At 62.1% G+C, this 26,920-nt stretch overlaps 2 protein-coding genes and 2 non-coding genes across 15 annotated transcripts; 3 read left to right on the forward strand and 1 right to left on the reverse strand.

Annotated features, from left to right (window-relative positions):
* The first annotated feature begins 103 nt into the window (after positions 1 to 103).
* On the forward strand, positions 104 to 17,591 carry PWWP3A (PWWP domain containing 3A, DNA repair factor). Of its 11 annotated transcripts, none has more exons than XR_013554378.1 (15): positions 138 to 244; positions 998 to 1,123; positions 1,750 to 1,835; positions 2,878 to 3,017; positions 3,139 to 3,249; positions 4,502 to 5,344; positions 6,520 to 6,621; positions 8,518 to 8,588; positions 9,930 to 10,006; positions 10,676 to 10,736; positions 12,443 to 12,518; positions 12,899 to 12,949; positions 13,487 to 13,923; positions 15,104 to 15,177; positions 15,274 to 15,491. XR_013554378.1 is itself a non-coding variant. In XM_078443725.1 (15 exons), exons 2-15 carry the CDS (start codon positions 1,067 to 1,069, stop codon positions 17,324 to 17,326), a joined length of 2,256 nt encoding a protein of 751 aa, XP_078299851.1. In that variant the 5' UTR covers positions 138 to 244; positions 998 to 1,066; the 3' UTR covers positions 17,327 to 17,591. The 11 variants fall into 11 exon arrangements, 9 of the variants coding, with proteins under 9 accessions (XP_078299856.1, XP_078299851.1, XP_078299852.1 ...); XR_013554379.1 differs by having other exon boundaries at positions 15,402 to 15,491; XM_078443725.1 differs by lacking the exon at positions 15,104 to 15,177 and adding an exon at positions 17,272 to 17,591 and having other exon boundaries at positions 15,402 to 15,490.
* Positions 17,592 to 19,786: 2,195 nt separating this feature from the next.
* On the reverse strand, positions 19,787 to 19,859 carry TRNAF-GAA (transfer RNA phenylalanine (anticodon GAA)). Its single transcript has one exon. It is a non-coding gene; the product is annotated as a tRNA-Phe (tRNA).
* Positions 19,860 to 20,001: 142 nt separating this feature from the next.
* On the forward strand, positions 20,002 to 20,075 carry TRNAN-GUU (transfer RNA asparagine (anticodon GUU)). The gene has a single exon. It is a non-coding gene; the product is annotated as a tRNA-Asn (tRNA).
* A 207-nt stretch (positions 20,076 to 20,282) lies between these two features.
* NDUFS7 (NADH:ubiquinone oxidoreductase core subunit S7) lies at positions 20,283 to 26,629 on the forward strand. 2 transcript variants are annotated; one of them, XM_060629719.3, is made up of 8 exons: positions 20,283 to 20,383; positions 21,394 to 21,427; positions 22,303 to 22,371; positions 22,715 to 22,832; positions 23,899 to 24,078; positions 24,151 to 24,197; positions 24,855 to 24,943; positions 26,465 to 26,629. In XM_060629719.3, exons 1-8 carry the CDS (start codon positions 20,368 to 20,370, stop codon positions 26,560 to 26,562), a joined length of 651 nt encoding a protein of 216 aa, XP_060485702.1. In that variant the 5' UTR covers positions 20,283 to 20,367; the 3' UTR covers positions 26,563 to 26,629. The 2 variants fall into 2 exon arrangements, with proteins under 2 accessions (XP_060485702.1, XP_060485703.1); XM_060629720.2 differs by lacking the exon at positions 20,283 to 20,383 and having other exon boundaries at positions 21,363 to 21,427.
* Positions 26,630 to 26,920: the final 291 nt, after the last annotated feature.

Below are 26,920 nucleotides of genomic sequence, written 5' to 3' on the forward strand. Positions count from 1 at the left end.
GCCAGGCGGAAGGGGCGGGGCCCGGGGCGGGGGCGTGCGCCCCATTGGTCGGCGGCGGGGGTGGAGCTTGGCGGCGCCGCCAGGCCGGCCCCGCCCCCGGCCCGCGGGGAGCGGCGGCGGCGGCGGAGGCGGTGAGCGCGGGCTCGGGTGGGGAGGCTCGGGTGCCGACGCCGTTGGGCCGCCACGGCCTCCTCGCTCTTCGCTCGGGGCTCGGGGCCACCGCGCTGGGGAGGCCGGCCGCCCGGTGAGCCCCGCGGCCCGCGGTTGGCGGGCGGGGGCCGAGGCGGCCGGGCCGGGCCTGGGGGGGAGGAGCGAACCCCCAAAGGAGGCCCTCCCCGGGGCGTTGAGCGCGGGGGGAGGGTGCCGCCGCTTTCGCCCCTTTCTCTGTTCACCGCGGCCCCTGGTCGGCTGCGTGCGCCCCTGTCCCTCCCCAGATCCCCGTCCGCAACCGCCTTCGCCCGCCGCCTGCGCCCCTCTGTGCGCGAACGAGCCCCCTTCTGCTCTCCGTGCGGAGCCAGGCCTGTGTGTCCCCTGCGGTGACGAGCGGCCCGCAGCTGTCCCCGTCCTTCCAGGGCCAGAGCAGGCGAAAGAGCGGTCATTTCCTCCCATTTTATTTTTTTTTTTGCAACTGGGGGCAACTGTTCACTCCCCAAACGGGGGAGGGTTTTAAGCTTTGTTGAAATCGCTTTCCGTGCGAAGGTGGGAGGCAGGCCTTCAGCACGCAGAAGAGTTGCTTGGGAGCCGCTTAGGCAGGAGCCAGACAGACCCTGGGGGTGGGGGGCAGCGGCTGCATTTTATTTCCAAGAGAAGTGCGGGCGCCTCCGCGGGGACCCAGGCCAGCCATTTCTTCTTGACGCTGAGCATCTCCGCGCAGGATTACAGGGGTGACCCTCTTAGCTCGAGGGGAAGCCCCAGGGACCCTTGCCCTTGAGGGTCCCGTCTGTGCTAACGTGGCCAGCTATCGCTTTTATGAACCCCTGTGCGAATCTTGTTGCAGGGGCGCATCGAGTCAGACCTTCAAGTACTTTGTGCCAAATCACTACCACCTGCCACATGAGTCTAAGTCATGACCGACGCCAAGTATGTCCTCTGCAGATGGGAAAAGCGATTATGGCCTGCGAAGGTGACAGCCGTTGTTGCGTAATTTCAGGAATTAGAAGTGACTTTTGGGTGACAAGTAAAATCTTCATCGGGAGGAAGCTAGGAGTTCTTTCGGTGAAATAATTGAGCCCGAGCACTTGGCGCTCGGATCTCTTGGCCCTGAACCTCACTCATCGCCCGGTTAATGGGGTTCTTTCTGGTCTGCTGCTTACAAGGTTACGCTTCCAGAAGTGTCTTTTTTTCTACACTTAGGAAAATTAACAGACTCTGCTTTAAAAAGGCCTGTGAGGCAGTATGTAATGCCAGGAAATATCTGGAAGGGAGCCTTGTGGAAGTAAATAATGGGAGTGCCTCGGGGACACTTTCTAGCAACGCGATAGGGAGAGTGCTGCACTGCCAGGCCGGGACCCTGCTCCCCGCCTGGGTCAGCCCCTGACCTCGAGGGCCTTGGTTTCCCTCTGTGAAAGGGCAGGATTAGACAGGAGGTTGCTGAGGTCTGGGCGGGGGTATATTTTAAGAGTTACCGGCTGCGGCTGCGCTGCCCAGTGCTGCTTTGTGTCAACTGTTTGCTGTGTCTTAGTAACAAGGATTTTGTTTTTTTTTTGGTTTTGTTTTGTTTTGTTTTTTTGCTTTATGTTTTTAATATAGGTTTTGGCCAGAACGGAGGTGGCAACAAAAAATAAGAGGAAAAAGGAATTTTTTCTAAGTGTTCAAATACTCTCCCTAGATGAAAAGTTAAGTGTTGTGGGGTCTTTTTTTTTTTTTAAATGTTATCTTTTCTTCTGAATGGGATTTCTTTTACTGTCCCCCTGCCAAAAAGTGAAGTAAACTCTTAAGCGCTCGTTAACTCTGTAGTTACTGTAACTGACTTGTGTTCATAATACCCTTAAGAGGCAAACGCTGATTTTTTTTTTTTTTTTTTTACGTCTGTCTGGAAATGAACATTTATACGAAGGGCTCTGTGTGAGAGAGAGCGGTACAAAAACAACAAGCAAAAATAACACGCAGGGGAAGCTCTTGTTGGGGTTCGCATGTGGATAGTTCCTTCCCGCAGATTTGCGCGTGTTTTTCTCGGAAACTCGTGTGACGGGCCCGTCAGTTTTGGCGTGTTTGCTGTTTCAGCCTGTCCGTCCAGTAAGAAGCTATTATTTAGCATTCAGACGGCAAATGCTCGGCTACGGGGCAGCCTTACTCTCCTTTGTTATCCGGTGACAGAAGAACAAAATATCGGCCAGAATGATTAAAATGCCCAGATCACGTATAATTGTGGTATTGCTGTGTCTAACGGGAGAATTCCCAATTCAGAGAGAATAAAACCTCGTCCGCTCTGGTTACAGCTTCCCCAGGTCCCCGTCCCTCTTCAGAGCCGCCTCCTAAGCTCACTTGGTCCCCAGCTCACACTTTCCCTGCGGCTGGGAAGGTAATTGAATACTCGAGTTTAAAAGGAAAGCGCATCCTTTTAAACTAAAACACACCTGCTGGGCTGTAAACAGCTTTTAGTGACATTATCTTCTACTCTGAGAACCTAACAAAGGAGTCGTTTGTGTAGTTGAAAGTAGGATTTGCCTCATGAAAGTCACAATTTGAATTCATTTTTACTCTTAAATCCAGCCAACCTTTTCTGTCTTAAAAGGGAAAAAAGCAAAAAAGCCACATTCACCAGGGTCCTTACTGCCTCTAAGCTCAGGCACACGAATTCCTAGTTGGCCGTGACTTTTGGTTTGAGCGCGAGGTTGAGAAGGAAGAAAATGAATGTAACTCTTTTGTCATCTGAAGGAAAACACGTTCGAAAATGTCTTCGCGGCCTTGGCTGGTAGCAGGTAACGGGCGTTTCTGTCCCCGCAGGATTGAGGTGAGGAGCACGGAAGTGGAGGCCTTGAGGGTGGCGCACATCGAACGAATCGCTTCCACGTTGGGTAAGAGCACGTCTTTAGGTAACAGAGAGGCCGCGTGGGAGAACGGACAGACCCCGCTTCCCAGGGGACCCTGAGCTGAAGGAGGAGAAGAAAATGGATCCACTTTCTTAAACCCTTGCAGAGTCTACCCTGGGACCGAGCCTGTTCCGGACTCCCTGCGCGGCCGTCTGCGAGCGTTGGGATCTGCTGGTCGCATCCGTGGCCTCCGGTGTACATAAGAATGAGACCCGGAGTGCGTTTGCCTCCGTGAGGAGAGGGGGGAAGACGCGTCCTTTCTCCTCCCGCCCCCGCCCCATAGCAAGACTGCAGAAACGGTCTTGGCGCTGCTCTTTTCTCTGCCCGGGGGTTGAGAGCAGTGGATTGCGTATTTACATTCCCTAGCTGGGCTCCGGGGAGAAAGGACTATGTGACCAGCATCACTGTGGGACGCCCCCCCCGTGTGCCAGTGCCCTCCTGCGTGGGGGCGAGGCCGGTGGGAGATGGGAGGCCGACGCCCACCCCTTCGCCTTTCCTAGGTGTGAGCACCCGAGCCTCGCGGTGCTGGGGCTGAGTGCCCGCTCGCCTGGTGGCCAGTCGGCAGACCAAGCAGAAGTGCTTTCTGTCGCCTTGGAGTGGGGGCACGCACCCCCTATACCGAGAGCCGTTGGTCTTGTGAAAAGGCTGACCGGGAGTCCTTCCAGGGGTGTTTATGAAATAGGATCTATTTTCCTATGTCGTTGGAAAAACCGCTTTTGTTCAAAGCGGCGTCCACTGGGCACATCTTAGGTGGCGTTGGCCATCACCTCTCGGACGCTCCTCGTCACTTGTTCCAATCATGTCGGGGGCCGGTTATTCGTAGGAGCCTTTAATATTCAACAGGGAAAAGTACCGTGCCAATAGGTGTTGTGCCCGCTGAGTTGTGACATCGCATCCGTCATCTTGTTCAAATAAGCAGTCCGGGTCTGTGTGGCGGAATGAATAAACAAAACTGTTGCAGCCGGGAGGTCAGGCTACAATCTCAAGGCTCGTGATGCTCGTTTCTGGCTTTGAAATGCTTTGCAAAGAAGTATGGAAAACCCACCAGCCCACAATGGGTCCCTTTCACGGGCGCCACCCAAGAATTCGGTGCTGGCGAGTTCTTTATGGGGTTGGCGAGGGTTTTTCTTGACCTGATTGAATTTGCAGTTGTGAGGCTGAGCCAATTTGGGAAGCAGGAAGCGTCTGAGTAGCTGGCTGCATTGTTTGGTGACCTGGAGGGATTTAACTTTGTAAGCCACGCAGGTTAGGGTCAGTCAGGTTGTTTTTGGAAAAGCAGAGCACCCCGCCCCCCCACTGCGGCCCCAAACAATAGCTGTTGTTTTGTGGCCTTGTCCCCCTTTGGGGAAGATGTGGCTGAGGAGGGGCAGACCTCCCTTCAGGGGTGAAAGCCACCAAGGACCTTGGAGGACCTTCGGTGACCGGTGGCTTGGTCGTCACCAGGCTTTGTCTGCTTCCCGTTCTTGCAGCCTCCCAGAATGAGGTTCCTGCTGAACCCCTAGAGGAGCTGGCCTACAGACGCTCGCTTCGAGTGGCCCTGGATGTTTTGAACGAGAGCACAGGTCTGCCTCAAGAAAGCCCTTCTAGGGAAGAAAGAACTGCTCTGTGTTCACGAGAGAAGCCCATGGAACTGGCCTCCTTGCTCTGTGGCCCTGCCTCTTCCTGCGTCCAGGAGGCTGTGCCGGGCAGATCTGGACCCGAGAGGAAGGAACATGTCCACCCGAGGCTGTCAGGTTCCCCCACTTGTCGAAAGGACCCCAAGTGCAAGGTGGACCACAAGAAGGAGCTCAGGAAGAGTGGAGGCCCACAAGCCTTGGTAGTCCCGCCAGCCAGAGGTGGTTCTCGGCATGGTAGTGGGTCGAGAACGTGCTGTGCAAGTCGGACAACCCCTAGCAAAAGGGGAAGAAGTTCAGCTCGGGAGCCCACTGTGGGTCAGAGTGCCCCTTCCCTCTCGGAGGGAGACGACGAAGAAAGCCGCCTGCCAGCCCCCCACTCACCTCCCACAGTGAAGGAGGAGGGTCTCTGGGCCAAAGGACGAGACCCCAGCTTACCTTTGCCTGGCCCCACCGGGCCCCCAGCCCCAGGGCACCCAGCCTGCCCGGATGCCCAAGGCCTCCCTGCCAAGCGGCCTTGCCCCGATAGTGGCCAGAGGCCACCCGCGGCGCGGCTGGAGCCGGGGGCAGTGGTGTCCCCCAGGCAGGGGCCCGGGAAATGCAGGGCTCTGCCCGGCGCTGCCAGACTCCACCTGCCTGCCCCCCGCGCGTCCACGGAGGAGACGGGAGATCTTCGAGTCCTCGTGGAGGAAGCTAAAGGTCTGTGGCCGAGAATGGCCTTGTGCTGGCAGAGGGCGGATTGGGGTTCTCCCGCGGTCCGTGCGGGGCCGGCTCCGGCTCCTGGTGTATTTCTAACTAGAGCTTAAGGAGAGCAGGTCAGAATGCAGGGCAGATGTTTCCTGGTTCCTGTTGAGGTGGTCTTTCCCACCGGGTTGTAACTAGCCCAGCGCCTCCCAAATCCCTGTGTTTTTGGTTTTGTTTTGAGCCGGAGAGGGGACGGGTCACTGGAGGCCGGGCCTGGTGCTTGAGGGACGCTGTGGCCGCACCCTGCACGCTCTCTGATGCTCAGTGTGATGCTGAAACCTGTAGGAGCCGGTCCCGTTGAACGGGCGAGAACCTCAGAAGTGATTAACTCAGAACGCTTTCAACCTTTTTTTTTTTTTTTTTTTTTTTAACGCTTATTTGTTTTTGAGAGAGAGATAAAGCGGGGAAGGGGCAGTAGAGAGGGAGACACAATCCAAAGCAGGGTCCGTGCTGTCAGCAGAGAGCCTGACGTGGGGCTCGAACCCACGAACTGTGAGATCGTGACCTGAGCCAAAGTCGGACACTTAATCCACTGAGCCACCCAGGCGCCCCCAGGCTCCTGACTTTTTAAGAATCCCTATGGAGACACACTTCTGTGTGTGTGTGTGTGTGTGTGTGTGTGTGTGTGTGCAGTCACGCACCGTGGCTCCTTCCGGTCTTTCCGTTGCGGTATCCCACTGATTTCTGCGTGGTTCGGTACCTCGAGATCCCCTGGCTGCACACTCGGGTTTCTGCTGTGAGTTTAAACTCGGCGAGGCCGCGTCCCAGCGCCTACGGGGGCCGCGGGGAGGTGCGCTGCACCCCTCTCCCTGTGACCCTGCGTTCTCCCGGCCCCTGTTTGTTCGCCTTGCCGGAGCTCGCTGCTTTGTGTGCCGGCCGTTCTCGGAGACCAGAGCCCTCTCCCCTCCCTCGGTCTCTCTGCCTCTCCCCCACCCCCTTTCCCTCTCGTTTGTTTTTCTTTGGAACGTACGTTAGTCAAAGCGAGCCCTGTTTGAATCCGGCAAGGTGGAAGCATGCGTGACGCGGGACCTTTTGCTTTTGCGTTTACGGTCTCGTATCACAACGCGGTTTCTGGGGCTGAGTTCCTGGAACGGTAGAGATGAAAGTAAGTAACCTGATGCCATTGGCAGCCCGTCCGACTTCGGGGGAGTCCGTGGAGCGTGTGCCCATCCGTTCCGTTCTGGACGAGGAGGAGGACGAGGAGGAGCCCCCCCGCATCCTGTTGTACCACGGTAAGGTGCGGGGCGCGGGGCGCGGGGCTGACGGCCCCCGGCCAGTTCAGTTTCCTCCTGCTGCACTGACAGCTTCGGAAGCTTCAGAAGTGCCGCGTTCTGCGCGCTCTGTCTTGACGGGGATCACCACACAAAGGGGAGGGCGACTCCCTGGGAGGAGACGGGCCAGCCCTCCCTGCCGCCTCGCTGCTTCCTTTCTGTGTCGTCCCGTCCCCTCCGTGGGAAGGAAGGACAGCCAAGTGGGGAGAGCGGTCCGTCGCCACTCTTGGGGGGGCGGCCCGGTGCCGCCCGCGGACCTTTGGGGATGGCGTTTGCACGCGTGTCCGGAGACACAGGGTCTCCGGCCCGGGGCCCCTCCCACACGTGCCGCGGGCCCCCGGCGAACATGCGTGCGGGGAGGTGCCCTGGCCCCCTGTGGAAGGGTGGGAGGCGCGGACCTGGATCCTGAACCGGCGACCGACAGCACGTTAGTCTGTTTCCTGGAGGAAATCGTTCAGAACGAATTTTCTGTTTAGACTTACTCCTGAGCTATCCGTTTGAACGTAGTCCGATATTGTTTAGCCTTTTCGTCATGAAATATATAGATTCTCAAGGTGTCGCAGAAAGAGTACAGTGTGGGGGAACCCCTCCTTCAAGGGTCGCCCCCACCGTACCCCGGGAGGCCCCGTGCCGGTCGCGCTCTTAAGACTCGGCTCTTTTCCCCAGACATGCCCCGTTCCGTGCGGGTTTCCTTTTTGTAACTTGTTGACCGGACACGCTTTATGTTTCTGCGTGGTCTTCCCATGACCCTATATGGCAACGATTTGTTACTTACTGAGCCCTCCCCCACCTTCAGTTATCTAGATAGTTCCACCATGGGGGCTGCAGCCTGCGGGGCACAAACCTCTAGGAGGTAGCTCTGTGTAGGCTTGGCTCCCGGGAGCAGGGAGCAGGGCAGAGCTCACCGGGCCGGAGAAGGGACACTGGGCCTTCTTCCTCAAAGGCGTTTTCCTCTCGGCCGCGGCCGGCGGAGGGGGTTGCTGGGTCCCCACAGCCCCGAGAAGCCGCCGCGCTTGTTCTCGGCCCTGTTTTGTGCTTCCACCTGGTTTGGTCTTCTCCCCGTCCGCCCCCCCCCGCCCCCCCCCCCCCCCCCCCCCCGGCAGCCTGATGTCCGTCTGGGTGTTTCCCGAGACCTGTTTGTCCTCCCGGGGCCCTGACGGTTCTCTCAGAAACTGGGTGCTTCTCGCCAGATGGATGCCAGGCGTCCGCTCGCCGGCCGGCCGTGCTCCTGTGGCTGCGCCCGCTGGTCGCTGGGGCGGCTCCCCAGGCAGGGAAGGGCGGCCTCGTGTCTGCGGGGTTTTGTGACCTGATTGTCTCAGTTCCAACTGTGATTCTGTTCTGCAGTGTGGTGGTTTGGGGCCGGAAATCCTGTCAAACTTTGTTCACAGACACGGAGTTAGCGAATGATGATTTCGGCGATTCCTTTTGGGTTTTTTTATTTTTTATTTTTTGCTTTTTAAGAGTCCCGTTTTTCAGACTGATGAGCTTCCTAGGAATCTGGTTCTCGCGTTGGGGTTTCTGTGCCACGCTTTTTAAAAAATGTTCTACTTTGGAAGAATTTGAGATTCACAGGCAAGTGGCAAAGGTAGTACTGAGTGCCCCCTGCCTGGCACCTTCCCGCGTCACCACCTGCGTGACCAGGCGTATCGTCCCGTGAAGACACCAGCTCTTAACCACAGGGTGTGCTCACGACGGGCCCTTGGATGCCGTCCCAGCCGCTGGGGTCTCTGTCCGGAGTTGGGGCGCGTCAGATTCAGGCCAAGTCCCAACAATTGTTTTCTCTTAAGTTGTTGAATTTGGTGCATGACCGGGAGCTGACTTAATGTTCTTTTTGTCTTTGTTTCTTTTTAATTCTAGAACCACGCTCCTTTGAAGTAGGAATGCTGGTCTGGCTGAAACACCAGAAGTACCCCTTCTGGCCAGCAGTGGTGAGCATGGGGCCGGCTCCGGGGGCCGCCGCGGCAACCCCCACCCTTTGGCTCACTCGCGCTCTGCTGTTGTCATTTGGACGCCGGCAGATATTTTCCCCGGGGAAAACCGATGGGCATATAATACGAGCAAGGTTTCTGGAGATGTTTGCCTGAGTAAGGGGTGTTTGATCATTTGGGCGCAGTTGAGTGTGAGGGTCCTGGGCCCAATCTCTGCCGGGCAGGCTCAGGAAAACCTGCCTGGAAGGAGGTCTGCGATTTGCTCATTTCTGATGTTGTGCGCTTGAAACCTTTCCCCCGCGGGAGCGTTGAGCTGGGTGAGGTTTTGGGGCAGGGGCCGGTTGTGCACGTGCGGTGACTGAGCCCCAGCGCAGCAAACTCCTGGCTTTCTCCGGGCCAGGACTCTGCAGGCTGTCCGTTTATTTTTTGGGCAAAGGTAACATCCTGGCTGTCAGCCCCTCCATCCCGTATCCTCCTCTGTGCCCCTGCGGTGTGGACAGGACCCTGCAATGCTGCCTGTAGTTCTTTAACTCGCGGTCAGAGACAGTAACGTGTAATAAGGAAGACGTTTGCCGGAGTCGGGAGACACTCCTGTTGCTGCGAGGCTGGCCTCCGTGGATGGGGCTGACTGGCCGTAGCAGCAAGTGTGGTTCGCATATGGGCAGAACGTGTGGCTTGAGCACCGGCTCAGGTAGAAGGGGTGGGGGGTGGCCCTCGGGTCAGCGTCTGGTCACAGTTGTGGGGAGTCGTCGATCGGGGCCCCTCGGCTCACTTTCAGCACTCGCGTGCCCCTTGCGATTGGCACCTTTTCCCGGCCCTCCTCCTTTCCGCTGGGGAGTGGATCTCCAAGCTCACAGGTTCCTGGGGTGCGCCCTTGGTTTATGGCTGAGCCAGGGACCCAGAGGGGTGCCGGGGGGGTGGGGAGGCTGGCCAGAGTCAGGCACCCTGCTTCCCTGTGTCCTCGGCTGGTTGCCACTCTCTCTGTTCACGTTTCTCGTACTAAAAATGAGGAAGAGCTTGCCCTGCTGAGGCAGGGAAGGGTCCACGTGTCACACACACAGGTGGTCAGAAGCAGTGGGCTTCGCGCTCTGTGTCACAAAAGAAAAGGAAGCAAAGCCCGCGTGGTCCTGCTCCACTGTGAGCGCTGACGGCAGTGCACGAAGCAGCCGGGCGGTGTTTGAGCGTGTCCCACGCGGACTTTGTCCATTCTCCCAGCCGGCCACGTTCCTGGCCACGCGCCGCTCATGCCCGTCTGCACAACGGAAACGTGTCAAGAGCGTATTTCAGACCTGTGCCTTCTTCTGGGTTCTTGATGCTTTGTTTTCTCGGATTTGCCAACAGGTCAAGAGCGTCCGGCGAAGGGAGAAGAAAGCCAGCGTGCTCTTCATTGAGGGGCACATGGACCCGAAAGGGAGAGGGTAACCCAGCTCTCTGCTCTCTGTAGACGGTGAAGGCCTGGCGGCTCAGGGGCACTGAGGTCGGGGGGGGGGGGGGGGGGTGGGCCCTGTGATCCAGCTCCCGGGGGAAGAATCCAGACAGAGGGACCGGTCAGAGGTCCAGTTGTCCGCGCTCTATCTGCCGGCTCTGAAGTGAGGCCCGGACACCCCTTGGATCCCGCCATTCCCCACAAACCGTACTGTGACTCGGGCGGGTGCTGTGAGGGGCGGCCTGCCTCCCCGACTTCCGCCATTTGCTTGGTTGTCTGGTCACCCTCTACTGGTCCTCTGTCCCGGGATGAAAATGCACACGAACATCCCCTTCTGCTCAAAGGGCACTTCAGAAACACGTTTTGGAGGCAAACACGTAGAGCTGGCCTCTGACCCTCTGGCCCTGGGTTGCTGCCTCCGCCTCCCGTGGGCATCCTCGGCTGTGTCCCCTAGGGGTCCTCTCGGGGCCTGCCGGTCACCTCCGGGCCTGTGTCTGAGGGGCTTCCTCGGGCAGCCCGGAGAGCGATGGCCTTCGATCAGGAAGCCGGTGCTGGCAGAGGCCCCCGTGGCCCTGACTGGTTTCAGCAGAGGAAAGGGAGATGTTTTCTCATGTCGGGAGGCCAGGTTCCTTCGTGTTAAGCTTTGCTCGTCTGCTTCTAGCATCACCGTGTCTCTCCGGAGATTGAAGCACTTTGACTGCAAAGAGAAACAGGAACTTCTGGTAGGTGGATTGTTGGTGTTTCTATAAACGACTCCCTTGGCGGCTGGTGGCTCTGCTCCCCGTGTGATCTGGTCCGCGGCGCTGTGCCTGGTGGGGACCACGGTCCCGGGGGAGGTTGCCAGCCGTCCCCTCGTCGTACAGGTGGGGCTTTGGCGCAGAGGACAGTTTGCCCGGTGCGAGGCCGGCCCCTTCTGCGGGCCGTCGTGCAGAGGCCGCCCGTGTGACAGAGACCGTGACAGTGCCCCACAGGGGCTTTCTGGGCTTCCCGGTGGCCGAGACCCCGCGCCGAAGCGCCGTGGTCGACTCTTGATTGTACAATGAGCCCACGAGCCACATGTCCATAGAACACGTGGTCTGTTTGACTCTGAGACGCCAGCTTTCAAAACGCGAGGCTGGCTGGGGAGCGGGGGGTAGAGGCCTGCTGGCCTCCCTCGGGTGCCGGTCTTTTCCCAGCCTGGGGAGCGGCTTCCTGGAGTTCAGGTCACGGTGAAGCCTCCTGTAGGGGGAGCGGCTTGTCCCTGCTGTTTGCCAGGATTTCCCGGGGCCTCAAGGGTGGAGGCCCCCCAGGGGTTGTGTGGTTCTGAGGACTGTGGGTGGCGTCTGGAAGGTGGCACCCTTCTCCTCCTCCTCCTCCTCCTCCTCCCGCTGATGGGCGTATGTCTGTGCCGTGGCCCTGCCGTCCGTCTGTCTCGTCTGCTGTGACCTCACTTTGGCCCCTGAGCAGCAGCCTGCGCTGGGCTTCCTGTCCCTGTCAGGGTGCCCGTCGGCGGGGTCTCTTTCTCTAAGGGGGCCTGCCGTGGCCTCAGGACCTTCCACGCCCCCTGAAACACAGTCTCCCGTCGGGGCTCTGGGAGCTTTCCCAGGGCAGAGGAGTTGGAGAGGAGGACAGGAGTCTTGCTTTGAGGTCTGCGTGCTCTCACCACGTGAAGAATTGTGTTTTGTGACAGAGATGGCGCGTGGCCTCGCATGATCCAGACGCTGGGGTGGTGTCTGTTCCCTGTCTTCCTGCTGACCTGTGGGGTGGGAGCGCGGGGTCTCCGAGAGGCCGGTCTGGCCGCAGGAGCGCCCCCTCCTGGAGCGACTCTTTGCACCGCTTTGGTCCTGGTGTCAAGGCCACGGGCCGTGCCCTGTGCTTCCCTGATGAGCGCCCGCTGTCCCAGGGGCCGCTCAGCAAGCCCAGCCGAGCCCAGAGCCCCCTCCCTCCAGAGCCGCCTGCGCTGCCTCTGTCCCACAGGAGGAGGCCGGGCTGAGGTGGCCCGGGGGGTGGAGCTCAGGGGTCCTCGGTTTGCAGGCGAAAACCTCGAGGCCTAGGCGGGCGCCCTGCGCCCCCCCGGTGGCCAAGTGTCCTTCCTCGGGCGGCCCTGCTCCCGACGGACCCGGCGCTGTCCCGAGCAGAGGACGCCGAGAGTCCCCTTGGAAGGGTTTACGTTGTGTGACTTTCAAGTCTTGCCTGTGTGAGGGTGACGCCAGCCGCGTGTGGGGGCGTCCGCCTCTGTCCCGTAGAGTCCCCAGCTCTCCTGTCCTGAAGTGCTCAGCTCACACGTGACCCCTTTCCGAGCAGCTCGGGCCCCAGACCTGGGCCTCCGTGTGCATTGCCGCACCCGGCATGCGTCTGCTGACCGGACGCGGGAGCCGGGGCGTGGAGACGGGCGCAGGAGCCCCCGTGGCCTCCCGCTCACGCCTGCGTTCGGGCCTTGTCGTTGCAGAACGAAGCCAAGGAGGACTTCGACCAGGCCATCGGCTGGTGCGTCTCCCTGATCACGGACTACAGGGTCCGGCTCGGTAGGTGGGCCCGCGAGCCCTCAGACAGAGGGGCGGCCTGGGCGCCGGGGCGCAGGCCTGCTTCCGTGGGTTCCCTGCCTGGGCCCGGGGCAGCCCCGTCCCCGGCAGAGGCGAGGGCCAAGCCGCTAGGTGTGGACGGGAGGTGGAGAGCTGGCTTCCGTGTGCCCCGGGTTCTGTTGTTGGGAGTCTAGACGGCGGCCCTTCTGGGCACCCCCTGCGCCGTGAGGCACCCTGACGGCAGTGCTGGGTTCCGTCAGCTGGAAGCGGTCTGGGTGGTGCCGACGCGACGCGGGTGTCCTGACCCAGCCACCCTGGGGCATTTCCAGAGCTGCCTCTGACGGTGACCGGGCTCCCCCCCCCCCCCCCCGCCCCCTCTGCAGGCTGTGGCTCTTTTGCTGGCTCCTTCCTGGAATATTACGCGGCTGATATAAGTAAGTCCGCCGACTCCTCTTCAGGGCCGCGAAGCAGCTGTCTTCGGTGTCTGAAGCTCGGGAGGGGATGTCCGGGTGGAGGCCGTGCCGTAGCCCGAGCCTGAGCCTGGATCTCCAGGGGCAGGCCCCGCCGTGCCTCCTGCCCCCTGTCCGCTGGGCACCGGGCCTCGCCTCTAAAGCGTGGCTGGCGGTGCTTCGCGCCTGCCTTCCCCGTGGCCCGGGTCTTCGGTTAACCGACGGGTGCGCCGCACCCCCTTGTCCCCGGCTGCCGGTGTGGGGCCGGAGGAGTCCGTGCTTCCTCGGGGGGCCCGGGGGCTCCGCTCGGCTCCGCTCTCCTGGGCCACGCTCGGATCGGGCCGAGCTGGGGAGGGATGTGGGGACCCGTCAGAGGAGGAGGCCTTGCGCGTGTCGTCTTGGGCCCTCCCCGGGGGCCCGGGGCCTCTCCCCTGCAGCCCGGGCGCCACAGTTAGCGACGGGACGTGGCGGGGAGTCCTTTCAGCCGGGCCGGCGGTCCCAGGACGTGTCGGTGCTCCGCAGGTTACCCTGTCCGCAAGTCCATCCAGCAGGACGTGTTGGGGACCAGGTTTCCCCAGCTGAGCAAGGGGGACCCTGAGGAGCCTGTGACGGGGAGCCCTCAGGGAAGGAGGCGGCCTCGCAGGAAGGTCCTCCCCGACCGCTCGCGGGCTGCCCGGGACCGGGCCAACCAGAAGCTGGTGGAGTACATCGTGAAGGCCAGGGGCGCCGAGGGCCACCTGCGGGCCATCCTGAGGAACAGGAAGCCGTCCCGGTGGCTGAAGACCTTCCTGAACTCGGGCCAGTACGTGACCTGCGTGGAGACGTACCTGGAGGACGAGGAGCAGCTGGACCTGGTGGTGAAATACCTCCAGGGCGTCTACCAGGAGACGGGCAGCAGGGCGCTGGCACGGATCAACGCCGACAGGATCCGCTTCGTCCTGGACGTCCTTCTGCCTGAAGTGAGTGGCCGCAGGCCGGTTCCGCGCGGTGAGGGGTGGGGGGTCGGCAGCCGGCGCCCGGCGAGAGCCCCTCCCAGCGCTGCCCGGAAGCCGGGGCGCCGGCCGCAGTGTATGGGGGGGGGGGGTTGCTGCGGGGCTGGGGTCTCCGGAAGTCTGCGGGGGGCGGGGGAGCGGGGCATCGTGGTGTGGAGCCAGGCACCCGCCCTGTCTGCTCCTGTCTGTGGGTGGTGTGACGGCCTCCGTGGTTAAGCCTCGTGGCCAGTCGGGGGGAGAGGGGAGGGGAGAACGAGAGCTGAGTGCTTTGTCCGTGTACGCACGCGAGGACTTTTCCAGAACGGGAGCTGCTTGGGGAGATGCGGCAGCCGGGGTCTGCCGGGCAGGAGCACACGAGACCCCGCCGGTTATCTGGAGGGTCAGGGGCTTTGCTCGCGCGTACGTGTGTGTGCGGAAAATTACCGTGCTCAAAAACCCGTAACTTTATACACACTGGAAGCTTTCAGATTGGTATAAAAGTAAAACACTGTCACGTAGCCCGTGCGGAATGGTGGCCTCTCTCCGTTTGTACCTCTAGCTCTCTCTTCACATAACTACGGAGGGGGGGGGGGATCCCCAGTTCTTGGTCCTGAAGTACTTTGGCGTGTGTCTCTCAAATAGGGTGGTTCTGCCCCAGAGACGCTGGTCCCCGAGCGGGGACGGCTGTGGTTCCCGCTGAGGGGGCTCCGGCCACCCAGCAGGTGGGTCCTGGGATGCCGCTGAACCCCCACAGTGCCCGGGACACCCCCAAGAGTAACGTGCCCCAGCGTCAGCAGTGCCCGGGTGGGGGGGGGGGCCTGTAAAGATTTTTTTCAGTATTTATTTTTGGGGGAGTGTAAGCAGGAGAGGGGCGGAGGACAGAGGATCCGAGGTGGGGTCTGCGCTGACAGCAGTGAGCCCGAGGTGGGGCTTGAAATCGCGAACCGCGAGATGGTGATGTGAGCCAGAGTCGGATGCTCGACTGACCGAGCCACCCCAGCGCCCCTAAAGATCGTATTTTCGAGTAGCGTCTATGCCCGACGGCGGCCTAAGCTCGGGGCCCAGAAACCAAGAGTCGCGGTCTCCACGAGCCCAGCCTGCCGGGCGCCCCGTACAGGCTCTTTGAAAAGGCTTTCTGACGTAACCGTGATCCCGTTATCTAACAAAGTGAACGAGGACTCGACACCAGACGTACCGCGTGCTCGGACCATCAGTCTTGTAGTTTTCCCTGTGGTGTGAACAGTAAGCTCACAACTTTTCTAAAACATCCCGGTTGGTTTGGGTCCCGCCTTCCATTCTCTGCTGCTAGTGACACGAACTCTCTCCCTCGTCCCCGAGACACGACATTCCTGACGCCATTCAAAAACGTCCAGAGACTTCGGGGAATCTGTGCGCGTTTGCGGAGGCTGGTCCGAAGTTGCCCCGGGCCCCACGCCCGCGGCTGAGCGCCCCCTGCCCTCTTGCAGGCCATCATCTGTGCGATCGCTGCGGTGGACGCCGTGGATTACGAGACGGCCGAGGCCAAGTACCTCCGAGGACCTTCGCTCAGCTACCGGTAGGCTGCTCGGGGCGCCGCCCCCGACCGGCGGCAGCGAGTCTGGAAGGGCTCGTGTTCGCTGGCGGCCGTGGCCCAGGCCCTCTTGCTGACACGCCGGCTCAGGTTCCCGGCGGGGGAATGAATCGCGAACGGTCGAAATGCACGTCAGCGCTTGGCCGGGAGTTGCCGGGGGTCCCAGCAAAGCCAGTGGTGGACGTTCCCCGCTAGCCAGTCTGGACGGGGGCCCGGGGGCCCCGAGCTGGTCAGGGCAGGCAGATCCGGACCCAAGCCCAGGCCCGCGCCGCGGCCCGCAGGCCGAGCGCCGGGCCCGCTCCCTGGACGCGTGCCAGCCTTGCCGAGCCTAATCGCGGTGTGCAGTCACTCATTTCAGACTCTCTCCCCCTTGATGCCCCCGATGCCGTGGCCGCTGAGAAAACACAGTAGGATTACGTGGCGGCACTCGCCCTGGCCCGTTCCTAGCCGGTCAGAAGAATGTGGTGATCAAGATGTTTCTCTTCCGTCGGCATAGTTCACCGCCCTTGGATTTTTGGCCCCCAGAGCCCCTAATCCTGTCTCTGGGCTTGCTGCCAGGCCTTGCTGGGAACAGGCGGGGCCCGCGTGGCTGTGACAGGCCGAAGACTCAACTAGAGTCACGGGCCAGGGTCTCTGTCCGGGGCCGGCTGGGCACACTGCCCCGGGCCGCCGGTGTGTGCCTCGGTGGGTGGGGAGGCCTCCTGCGTCACGGTCCACGGAAGAGCCAGCGTGGCTCTGCGTGCGGGCGGGTTGACCCGGCTGCACTAAGCGGAGCATGAAGGGCCTTTGGGAAACTCGGTGTTTCTGGCCCAGGATCTCTGTCCAGCGTGGCGCCCTCCGCACACAAATGGGGAACGGTGTTCTCGGGCGAGCGGGGCGGGGGCGCCCGTGTCCGGAGCGCCTCCCGGGGACCGGCCGCTCCGCCGGTGAGGACGGCTCCGTCTTCACGCTTTGCTGCTGCCCTGGGTCGCCGGCGTCAGAGCGTCACGAGTATTCGCACCCTTTACCTGCCACGAATGTGTCGGGCACCACGGAAATGACGCTGGCCGCGCCGGTGACGGGCCCCGGGGACGTGGCCTCGAACCGAGGGCAGGGCGGCCGGTCTTCCTGCCCCGTGAAGCGGCCTCACGTTCCGCCGGGGCCGCGTGCTCACGTGGACTTGCCGGCGCTTTGCTAGGCGCCGTCTGCGTCCGTGGCTTCTGTCACTGTGGCCGCCTGGGCGAGTGTGGCACGCCGTGCCTCGGTCATGTGATTCCTTAGCAGGGTGCGCTTAGCGAGGACAGTCTGATATTTTACTTTCTTTAAAGAGTTTATTTAAAAAAAATCGTGAGATGCGCATAACACAGAATTCACCTTCTTCGACTGTCTCCACGCGCCCAGCTCAGCGGCGTCGAGTACGCGCACACTGTCTTGCCCCCAGCGTCCGTCTCCAGAACTTTCTGTCTGTCTAAACTGAGACCCTGTCCCCGTGGAACACTGACTCTTTCGTACTCTTGAAGACACAGTGAATTGCTGGGGCACCTGGGTGGCTCAGTCGGTTAAGCATGAGGCTTCTGCTCAGGTCATGGTCCTGTGGCTCGTGGTTCAAGCCCCGCGTTGGGCTCAGAGCCTGGAGCCTGCTTGGGATGCTGTGTCTCCTCTCTCTGCCTCTCCCCTGCTCACGCTCTGTCTCTGAAGAATAAACGAACGCTAAAAAAAAAAAAAAAAAAAAAAAAAAAGACACAATGAATTATTAAAATGAGGTTATCTCCTTTTATTTTCTGAAGGGAAAAAGAAATGTTTGATAACCAGCTCCTGGAAGAAAGGAGTCAGCGGTGCTGACGCTGGAGGGGCTGCCGCGCGGGTCCTGTGGCCGGTGGGTCCGTGCCGTCCTCACGGGGGCTGGAGTGTGCGTGCTTCTCATCTGTGGCTTCTGTTTTCCTGGCTTTTTTTTGGAAGGTACAGTTCCTGAAAGGTTTTTGAAGCAAATGTTTTTATTTTCCTTCTTAATACTATTTGTGATTGTGCTGTATTGTTTAACATAAGGTGCACGTTTGTTTTTTTATGTTAAAAAGCATTGTATCCAGTATTAAAGAGTTTCAAAACAGCCCGACGTGCATGTCTGCCTCCGGATCACCTGTGTCTGTCCCCAGGTGGGCCCTGAGTCCACGGTGTCGCTCAGGCATCTTGTGCTGTGGCATTCGCTGTGACTCCTCGTGCACGAGAACACGTGGAACGCACACTTCGCGACGGCCTCTTTCCACTCTGTCCCCGTGTGGGCCGCGCGTCACAGTGCGAGCCCGCCACCACGGTGTCCCATCGCGTGCATTTTCACGCGTGGCTGCGTCTGGCCTGGCCGGAGCATCATCTCACCGGCAGGGCCCCAGGGTAGCCGATCTGCCTGGAGAGCTGTGATGTCATAGTCGCGACGGCAGAGGTCGTGTGTGCGGCCGTGGGGCGCGCTGTGGGGGCCGCGAGTGCCACTCCGGCCGGTTCCTGCAGACGACGGCCTTCGTCTGGGGGCCAGGCTCCCGTTCCTGCCCCGACACAAAGAAAGGGGGCAGGTCTCGTCACCCCGACGGCCTGAGCGTCCCCAGCTCGGGACCCTGACCTTTGGTGGCCTGCCACGTAAAGGATCTTGACTTAGTTTCACCTGGCCGGGCCTTGCACAGAGTCCCAGACATCTGGCGACCTGTCACAGCCGTGCTCAAATGAATTATTTACTGTAAGCTGACGGGAGGTTGTACTTGGAAGTCCACGGAGGGGAGGTTCGTTTCGAAACCCCGGCCCGGAGGCGCAAAGCAACGGTCCCACCTCTTCCTGTGGTCACCGCTCGCCCCCATCCCTACTTCTTGGGATGGGGATGTCCTTGCACGCACCTCGGTACCTCTTCAAGTGTACTGCTTATCTAAAAAAAGAATCTTGAATTATTTCGGTGCTGGGGGGTGGGGGTGGGGATACCTTGCTGGCTCAGGTGGTGCCTTGACTCTTGGTAGGTTAGAGCCCCCCATCGGGCCCACTGGAGGTTACTTAAAAGTGAAATCTTAAAAGCAGGGCGCCTGGATGGCTCAGTCAGTTAAGCACCTGACCCTTGATTTTGGCTTAGGCCCGGTCCCAAGGTTCGTATTGATTCGAGCCCTGCGTGGGGCTCTGAGGTGACAGCACGGAGCCTGCTTGGAATCCTCTGTCTTCTGTCTCTGTCCGTCCCCCACTCTCTCTCAAAACAAATAAACTTTACAAAAAACAAAAGTCATGTGCCGTGTACAGGGTAAGAATCTGAACGTCTGCTCCAGAAACTGCCCATCCCCCACCGTCCTGGGTGCCCCGATCCCCAATTCACAGTTCCCTGCCGGCTCCAGGTTCTGCTCCCCCTGCCGGCCTGCCCTTGTGGGGGGGGTTCTCCATCAGGCTCGGGGGGGGGGGGGGGGGGCACCTCCCCTCCCCCTCCATCGACCAGCCTCGCATGCCCTCTGCCCCTGCGGGTGCCCTCTCTTGAATAACGGAGTACCCCAGGACCTAGTGGTGGATTGGAAACCCAAGAGCAGGCTGGCCATGACCCTGGCGTCTCATGGGGTAGCCGTCAGATGGGCTGGGGCTCCGCTCCGGGTCGCTCGCTCTCCTCCCTTGCTCTCCTCGCTCACGGGGCAAGGACGTTCCAGGAAAATGAAACTTGAATGAGGCCCAGACTTCCATGAATACTACCTATGTTCACTTTGGCTCACGAATTGCCGCAGGTGCTGACAGGGGACTGGGTGTTGGGTACGTGGGAACTCTGTGTTGGAGACTTCCGTGCCTAAAATTATTCTGAAATGCAAAGTTTATTTAAATTTAAAAAGAAATCCAGCTCCACAGGCTAGTGGGTGGTGGGAAGGAAATGGGAAGGGGCCTGGAGCTCCTCGTTGGAGCCAGACCTGCCGGCTGTGCCCGGCACTCCTGACCGGCCCCAGCGGGGGCTCGCTCCAGGACCCGACCGACTTGTCCTGCCTGGAGGCCAGCCTGCTGCTCCCCTGCGCTTGCAGGTGTGAGCCTGCGTCCCCAAGTGGAAAGTCCAGCAGAAGGATCTTAAGAATTAAGTGACACGCAAGCGGCGTCTTTGCGAACTCTGGTGGGTTTTGACCGAATGGGCTGGAATCACGGTCCGGGGGGTGGGGCAAGGGTTGGGAGGGTCCCGTTTTGGGTTGTGTCCCACCCACGCTGGCCCGGGGTGACATGGGGGTGGTGGTGGTGGTGGTGGTGGGCGGAAGCAGCTCCCCGCCCGCCAAGCAGAGGGGGCTTCCCTCTCTGCAGGGCCGTCAAAACGGCTGCCGAAACCCGGGATCGAACCAGGGACCTTTAGATCTTCAGTCTAACGCTCTCCCAACTGAGCTATTTCGGCGGGGCGGCAGGGGCCGCTCTCACCCGGAGTCCTCCCCCGCGCCGCGCCGCACCGCGCCGCCCGCGCGCCGCTTCGGCCGGCGCCTTGCGTCCCGGCCGCGCGCGCCTCATAAAGCCTCGCGGGGGCGCCGGGCGGCAGTGCCGTCTCTGTGGCGCAATCGGTTAGCGCGTTCGGCTGTTAACCGAAAGGTTGGTGGTTCGAGCCCACCCAGGGACGCACTTTTGGACTTTTGTTCCTGAGGTAAGGAGACGGCGAGCGACGCCCCTGCTTTTCCCGGGACGCTCCTTGCGCCGCGCGCCCCCCCCCCCCACCCCCCCACCCCGCGCGTCAGCCCGTCCCGCGTGGGGTGTTTGGCGGCACGCGTCAGGAGGAAGTCCGCGCGGGCGGAACGTCCCAGGCCCGGCTCCTCGCTTCCGCGGCCCGGCCGAGCCGCTTTGGGAGACGGCCCCGGAGACCCGGAGCGCTAAGGCGGACGGACCGCAGGGGTTGTTTGAAGGCCGAGGCCAACATGGCGGCGCTGGCGGGTGAGTGCGTCGGGGGTCGCGGGGCTGCCCCTCCGGGTCCCGGGAGGGGAGCGGCGCGGGGACGGCGAGGAAACAGGCACGCGGTCCGGCCGGGCGGGAATCGGTGTCCAGCCCGTCCCGCTGCAGAGACCCCCGTCCCCGGATTAGGGGTTGAACGCACAGGACAGAAGTCATAGCGCGAAGGAAGGCGGTTGCGCGGAGACACAGAGTCAGGACTCTGTTTCGAAACCCGGGTGGTGCGTTCGTGGTCCAAGGGCCGAACGGCGAGATCTGGCGGCGCCTGAGGGGGGAAGGGCGTTTACTGCGCTGTGAGCTTATCCAGAGCCCTCAGTCTCCAACTGAGGAAACCGAGGCACAGAGAGAGGCGGCCCGTCGGCGAGCCCCAGCGGTTGGCTTGGTCTTCAGGCCCAGCCTCCGAAACCTCAGAGCCCCGCCCGGGGCCCGGAGCCTCGCTGGTGTCTGCGGATTTGTTTACTCGCGCACACTTGTGGGGCACCAAGTCACAGGACCCCAGGGAAGCCGCATCTTGGGAGAGACAGGCACCGCACAACACATACATGGAGACGCAACAGGGTGACAGGATCTAGGGAGTCTGGGGGGCTGGTGTAGACCTGAAGCCTGCCCGTAGGAAGCGCTGGCCAAGTGCACGTGTGGGGCAGGGTGCTCCAGGCGGCGGAAGCCGCAAGTGCAAAGGCCCTGGGGCAGGAGGGACACTGACGTGCTTGAGGAAAGGGAGGATGGTCCTGGTGTGGTTTGGCTTTTCGTTCAGGGCTTGGGGTATCGAGCAGGGCAGTGACACCGTGTGGCTCATATTCTGAACGACCTCTCTTCGCAAGGGTTTGTTAAGTGGAATTTAGATAGACCAAGGGTAAGAGGAAGGAAACGCCAGGCGGGGGGAACTTGTGGGGAAGCTCCTGGAGGCCGGACCCTGCAGGCCCATCTAGGTCCCGGGTTTACTGCCAGTGTTGCTGCCTGGGCTCATCGCCTCCACCGCATGGTTCTCTCTGCAGCTCCCGGCCTGCTCCGCCAGATCCTTGCTCTGCGGTGAGTGTCTGTGTGTCCCTCCCCCACCTCAAGGCCCTGACACGGAGGGTTCAGTGGGGCCAGGGGAGGGGCAGGGGGTGGGTCAGAGCACCTCGGAGCTGGGACGGCCCTTCAGCAGCATCAGGCAGGGGGCCCAGCTGCTGAAGGTCACACAGTGAGCCGGGCAGCCCTGGGGCTGACGGTGTCCTGCGGCAGGTGGGGTTCAGGCCCCTCAGTGGGGACCGTCCACGTGGCGGCAGAGCCGTCACTCAGACCCGCACCTGCCTGCCCGGGTTCCGTCACCACTCGCTTGTTGCCTGTTGCAGGAAGGCGTCTGGCGCATCTGCTCAGATCGCAGCCTCGGGTAGGCCTCCTTAGGACAGGGAGGCAGGTGGCCACCGTGCCCTCTTGGTGGACGGAGCCCGGAAGTCAAACCTCCAGTGCCATGGGACCCGGGACGTGGCCAGTCTAAGGAGAGGCTCTTCCTAATGGAGGGAGCTGGGAGGCTTTGAGAAGCACGCGGATTTGGGCTGAGTTTGCCCTGTTTCGATAAGGACGTTTTCCTGGGGATAAAATACACACTCAGCGTGAAGTAAAGGGGAAAATGAGAGAAGTATAAGACGAAAACCAGATACTTTGTAGCCCAGGGCTCAGCAGACTTTTTCCACGAAGGGCCAGGTTGTCTCTGTGGAGACCACTCAGCTCGGCCTTTGTGAAAAGGGCTGCCAAAAAGCAGGAATGGGTGGATGTGGTGGCCAGTCAATAAAACTTTATTTACAAAAACAGGCAGAGGGCCAGATTTGGCCCCGGGTGAAGTTTCCCCCTTAGTGTGGCCCCTGTGACAGCGTCACGGGGCACCCCAGGCTCCTCTTCACGTGCACCCCCTCTCCCCGCAGCTCCGGTGTGGGCGTGGCTCTGCAGGGTCGAAGGGTCCATTCGAGCGTGGCCGCTGACAGCCCCAGCAGGTGAGGCCAGCCTTCCTGGGCACCTGCACACACCCGAAAGCCTCCCCTTGGCACGGCAGCTGCCCATGGTGACTCCAGCCCCTCCCTCCGCCCAGGAGGGTGATACAGCTCGGTCCCCGCCCTCAGGGCGCGCCTGAGACTCCGGCCGCGCGTCCCCAGACCAGAAGGGCCCTTCATTTCATTGCTTCGCTCGGCACGCACGTCCTGCCCCCGGCCTGGCTGCCCGGATGCTGGGGGCCAGCTTGGTGCTGCCCTCTGAGAGGCTGCTCTGGGCTGCAGGCTGTCTGGATGCCCGCCTGGCTGACGTCCCCTCCCTCCCCTGCACTCTGTGTTCTGTGTCCAGCACCCAGCCCGCTGTGTCCACGGCTGGAGCCGTGGTCCCCAAACCCACCGCGCTTCCCAGCAGCCGGGGCGAGTATGTGGTGGCCAAGCTGGACGACCTCATCAACTGGGCCCGCCGGGTGAGCCCCCGCCCCCTCCTCCGTCCCTCGGGCCTCCTGCCGCGTGTGCGTGCACACGTGCGCACCTGCCCCTGGCTGCTCCTGGCCCCGATGTCCTCTCGGTGCCCCTGCCCTGCTTCCTGGTCCCTCCCTTGGCCCCCAGAGAGGATGGCCTGCCTGCCCTCTGTAGTTTTTCTGTTTCTGTTCGTTCTTCTTTTTTTTTTTTTTTAATTTTTCTTTAAAGCTTATTTATCTTGAGAGAGGCAGAGGGAGACCGAGTGGAGGAGGGGCAGAGAGTGAGAACCCCAAGCAGGACCCGCCTTGTCAGCGCAGAGCCTGGCACGGGGCTTGAACTCACAAACTGAGATCGTGACCTGAGCCGAAGGCGAGAGTTGGACTCTTGGCTGACTTAGCTGCCCAGGCGCCCCACCCTCCCTCTTTTCTCTTCTAACGTAGGAGTGATTTTTGTAATTGGGAACGTTGTGCAGGCCAAGAACAGGGGCTCCTTCCTGGGAAAAGCCAGAACACCCTCCCCCGCCCCCAGGACTGACCACAGAGCAGTTTGTGTTGGGTCCCCCCCCCCCCCACCCCCGAATCGTGCACGTCTGCGCTGCCCACTGACCTCCTGTTTCGCAGGACAGTAGCTCCTCTTGGTGTGCCGGGGGTGTCCAGGGGCAGGCCACCGTTAAGAGTCCCCCGCTGTTTCTGTCTGTGTGTAAGAGTGGGGCCACGGCGAACATTCTGCCAGGGCCTGCAGCCACAGCACGGAGGTGCCCCGCGCGGCATTGCTCGTGGCGGTGGAACCCCGCGATGCTGTCAGGGTCGGCCTGCTGTGTGGCCTAAGCCCTGCCACCTGTATTAGCACGGAGCGGGCAGTGGGGGCCACGTCCCGGTCCCCGACTGGGCAGACAGAGGAAGCGCTGCGCCCCCCCCTTCCCCCCGCCCCGGGGTGGCTCACTTCACCTTCCTGGAGGGCACACTGGGCCAGTGACCGGCACCGGAGGTCACGTGGTGGAGGGCAGGGGGGCGGCGTGGCTGGCATGCCGTGCCGCGCCCTTCCCGGGCTGACCGCGCCGGCCCCCGGCAGAGTTCCCTGTGGCCCATGACCTTCGGCCTGGCCTGCTGCGCCGTGGAGATGATGCACATGGCGGCGCCCCGCTACGACATGGACCGCTTCGGCGTGGTCTTCCGCGCCAGCCCGCGCCAGGCGGACGTCATGATCGTGGCCGGCACGCTCACCAACAAGATGGCCCCGGCCCTGCGCAAGGTAGGCCTGGCCCCGCGGCCCGTCCCCCCCGCCCCGGCCCGAGCCGCACCCACACCCCGCCGTCTCCTCCAGGTCTACGACCAGATGCCGGAGCCTCGCTACGTCGTGTCCATGGGCAGGTGAGCGCCGGCGCGCGTCCCGCCGCTCTGTGCCCGCTACCCGCCGTCGCGGTCCTGGAGCCCCGGGGTCTGCGCCCGCTGCCCGCCCCACAACGTCCCTCCCGTCCGCGCAGTCGCTCCCGTTCTGTCTGTGCCTGCCTCGGCCTGCCCCGTGCGCGCTCCGCCTCCTCGCCTCTCCGCGTGCCGCCCACTGACCGCCTTCCCTGCATCGTCAGGCGGTCACGTCACTCAGCTCTTGAGTCGAGCCGCCTTAAGTTCATCCTGTTACCGTGCGCGGGTCCGTGATTCTCTCTAATCCCAGAACATTCGATCGGCCCAGAAAGAAACCCTGTCCCCCTCCCCGGCCCCCACGAGCCCCCCTTCCTGTCCCCGATGAGCCCGTTCTGGACGTTTCACACACGCGGACTCACACCCCGTGTGGCCTCTCGTGTCTGGTCCCCTCCCAGAGCGGCGTGTGTTTGGGGTCCGCCCGTTTGCTTCTGCTCTGCCTGATCCCGCAGGAGGCGTCAGGTGGCCATTCTGTTTCCTGTGCCTCCACCCCGCACTCCTGCCCGCTCCTGACGCCTGTGTGCCCTGGAAGGCCGCCGTGATTGGGGGGGGCGGGTAGGGAGGGCAGGCCGGGGTGGCCAGCGTGGCCCTCACGTGCCCCCCCTGCAGCTGTGCCAACGGAGGCGGCTACTACCACTACTCGTACTCCGTCGTGAGGGGCTGTGACCGCATCGTGCCCGTGGACATCTACGTCCCAGGTAGGCCCCCGCGGCCCCCGCGGCAGAGCCCTGCCCACACCCTCCCGCTCCATGGGGCGCCTGCACTCCAGAGACAGTGGGCTCCCCCCATCAAAAGGAGGGTCAGATTTTGGTCCAGGCAGAAGGGTGAATCCCCGGCCTCCCCCTCCCCTGCCCCTCGAAGGTCTCCCCACCCGAAGAGTCTTGGCTTGTATCCAGATGTTGGAGCAGGCTGCTGCCGAAGCCTGGCCTGAGCCGGCGGGGGGGGGCTGCAGGCACCTGCCAGCTTTAAACTACATTTCGTGTACAAGACCAGAAAAACAGCCAAAAATAAGGGAACCGTGTGCACGGTTCTCATTCTCGCCAAGGAGAGCGAGACTCCCCTGGCCCCAGATTGCCGGGGTGGCCAGATTCAGGAAATAAAAATCCAGGGCCCCCCCCGCCCCACCTTGATATCTGTTGGGAAACGAGTAATAGTTTTCTTGGCGTCAGTAAGTACGTCTCCTACGACGCGTGTGGTACACGGACACTGGAGAAGCACTGACTGTTTGTCTCAGGTGCACAGTCACTGGCGTCCTGTGTGTTACCTGGCCACCCGTGGGCCCCAGGCATCCTCCCCGCCGGTGGTTGGAGGTCAGGGGTCGGTGCGTAGCCTGCGGACGGGCTCAGTGCCGGCACCGAACACCCGGCCCGAGTGTCCGCAGAGCAGGGGTGCTCAAGGCCGCAATTCCACGTCCCCCGAGAAGCCGAAGTCCCGCCTGGCATCTCACGAGGCAGAGGAAGGGGTTTTGACGTTGGAGTCAAGTTCACCGTGACATGGTGTTGATTCGTTTCACATTCTGCGGATCTCCACGCCGGGCCCCGGGCAGCCCCCAGGCCGGGGGGACGGAGCCGGTCTGGTAGGGAGGGCACGTAGGACCCCCTGCGGGCCAGGGGCCAGGCCCCGGTCAGTTCCCCTGCTGGGGACAGGGACTGTAGGGGAGCATTTCTCCAGGGCTGCCCGTCGGTCTGTGGACCATATGGGCCTCCCTGCCCGCCCCCGCCCACTCTTTGAAGGGCCCGCCACCAGGTGAGTGTGACCCAGGGTCAGGAGGCAGGCCGCACGTGTCCCGCCAGGGGTCTCTGAGCCGGGTCGTGGCAATAGCGGGCAGGGCGGCTTGGCCCAGGAGGGGTGGCCCCGGCCTCCCCACTGGCCAGGGCTTGGAGGCCAGGGTCAGGATCCGGGCACCGCCCATCTTGCTGGCTCCTGCCCCGTGATGGGCCAGACCCGCCGCCCAGGCAGTACCGACGAAAGCCGGTACTGGAGCGGGGGCCCCGCCTCACCCTTCGCCTGGACCCGGCTCTGCAGCCCTCGGCGAGGCCCTTTGACTTGCATCCTGGCTCAGGCACCCTCTGCCGAGCGGCGGTAGAAAACGAGGGTCAGCGGCCCCGGCAGGGAGGATGGGCACGGGGTCTACAATGCAGTCGCTGGTCCGGGATAGCCTAGGGCCAGGGGGCCCCCCTCCCTGCCACAGGGAAACTGAGGCACACCCCCCCACGCAGGCTGCCCGCCCACGGCTGAGGCCCTGCTCTACGGCATCCTGCAGCTGCAGAAGAAGATCAAGCGGGAGAAGAGGCTCCGCGTCTGGTACCGCAGGTAGTGCCGGCCCCCCGGCCCCTGCGGCGGCCCTGACCGTGGCCAATAAACCTGCTACACCCACCTCGCCACCACCCTCTCTGCGTGCTGCGTGTGGGCGGTGGGGCCTCGGGGAGGTGTGGGAGCGGCCCGGGCCCCTGCGCGTGGCCTCCCCGAGACCGACGACGGAGGGGAGTGGACGGGCCCGAGAGCCTGTGGAGGGGCACGGAGGAGGGCAGCGGGTGGCCACGTGGGCGCCAGAGGGTGGGAAAGTCGGGGCGCGGCCGGCCTCGGGAGGCACGTCTCGGGCTGTGGTGTGGGTCCTCGCCAGCAAGGCTGGGCTTCCAGGCTTTGCTTTCCTTCAAGGCCCCGCCTGACGGTGG

Source organism: Panthera onca, chromosome A2, assembly GCF_046562875.1.
Source record: "Panthera onca isolate mPanOnc1 chromosome A2, mPanOnc1 haplotype 2, whole genome shotgun sequence".
Classification (NCBI taxonomy): domain Eukaryota; kingdom Metazoa; phylum Chordata; class Mammalia; order Carnivora; family Felidae; genus Panthera; species Panthera onca.